A 1299-nucleotide genomic window follows, 5' to 3' on the forward strand; every position below is an offset into this window, starting at 1 on the left:
TTTTTTTTTTTTTTTTTTACTTGTCTAAGTTATTTGAGTGTGGCCATGCTGGAGTACTGTCTTGAAGCGTTTTTATTTGAACAAACAAGGTGCAGGAATGGCTGTGTGGTAAGTAGCTTGCTAACCAATCACATGGTTCTGGGTTCAGTCCCACTGTGTGGCACCTTGGGCAAGTGTCTTCTACTATAGCCTCAGGCTGACCAAAGCCTTGTGAGTGAAGTTGGTAGACAGAAACTGAAAGAAGCCTGTCATATATATATATATATATATATATATATATATATAGATATAGATATAGATATATACATAAAACCGTCCAACCCATGCCAGCATGAAAAACGGGCATTAAACAACAATGATGATGATGGTGACATATATATATATGTGTGCATGTGTTCTTGAGCAAAGCACTTCATTTCACGTTGCTCTGCGATCATTTCGTCATCTGACATGTGGCACCCAGTTGCACCTGTACAGGTAATGTTGATTTGATCACTACAACATTTGATCACTATAAGCAAATCTTCTGTGTGGTTGTTCGGTAAGAAATTGTCAAACCCTCATACATCATCTAATGACGAGAGAGTACATCACCCCCCCCACACACACACACTAATATTGAACAGTGAGAACGAGTGCTGAACACCGCATTGGTGGATAAATATTCTTTATATGTCAGTTAATAAGACAACCAATGTTTGTTCAACTGCACCACATGGGAGTGCTGACACCTGTCTCTATTTTGCATTCTCATTTGAAATAGAGATGAGCACCAAATAAAAAAAAACAAGTATATATATATATATATCAACATACTTATGTTTTTCTTTTAGCAAAATCCTTATGGGAAGAGCCAGCAATACTGGGCCAATGTCCGCAATAACCTTTTGCAAAGGGAATCTCTGGAAAAGCAGAAATACAAAGAAACGCAAGAGACCCGGCTGTTACGAAAGAACAAACCCTTAAAACAATTCAAAGAAGGAGACCAGAATAAAATATATAGGGGACAAGAGTTGGTCCTTTATCGTGCCAAGATAATATCATAGTTCATTTTGGGTTGTTGTAGTGGTGGGCAGGGAAGTTCATTATTTTCCAGTGGATAGATTTATAACGAAGGGAATTTATTTGAATTAGTTACGTATTATATTTTAAGTATACTTTTATCCTTCTCTCTCTTTTGTTGAATATAGAAAAATCTTATTGCATGCATATGTATACATGCATGTATGTGTGTGTCTGTATGCATATATATATATATATATATATATATATATATATATATATATATATATATATATA

At 35.2% G+C, this 1299-nt stretch overlaps 1 protein-coding gene across 3 annotated transcripts in view; it reads left to right on the forward strand.

Annotated features, from left to right (window-relative positions):
• LOC106884100 (uncharacterized) overlaps positions 1-1233 on the forward strand; it is an 8847-nt gene extending 7614 nt beyond the window's left edge. For all 3 annotated transcript variants that reach the window (XM_014935318.2, XM_014935317.2, XM_014935319.2), the window contains one exon: positions 834-1233. In XM_014935318.2, coding sequence (XP_014790804.1) covers positions 834-1046 — 213 coding nt within the window. In that variant the 3' untranslated portion in view covers positions 1047-1233. The remainder of the gene's footprint in view (positions 1-833) is intronic.
• The last annotated feature ends 66 nt before the right edge of the window (positions 1234-1299 follow it).

This window comes from Octopus bimaculoides, chromosome 21 (assembly GCF_001194135.2).
Source record: "Octopus bimaculoides isolate UCB-OBI-ISO-001 chromosome 21, ASM119413v2, whole genome shotgun sequence".
NCBI classification, from domain to species: Eukaryota; Metazoa; Mollusca; class Cephalopoda; order Octopoda; family Octopodidae; genus Octopus; species Octopus bimaculoides.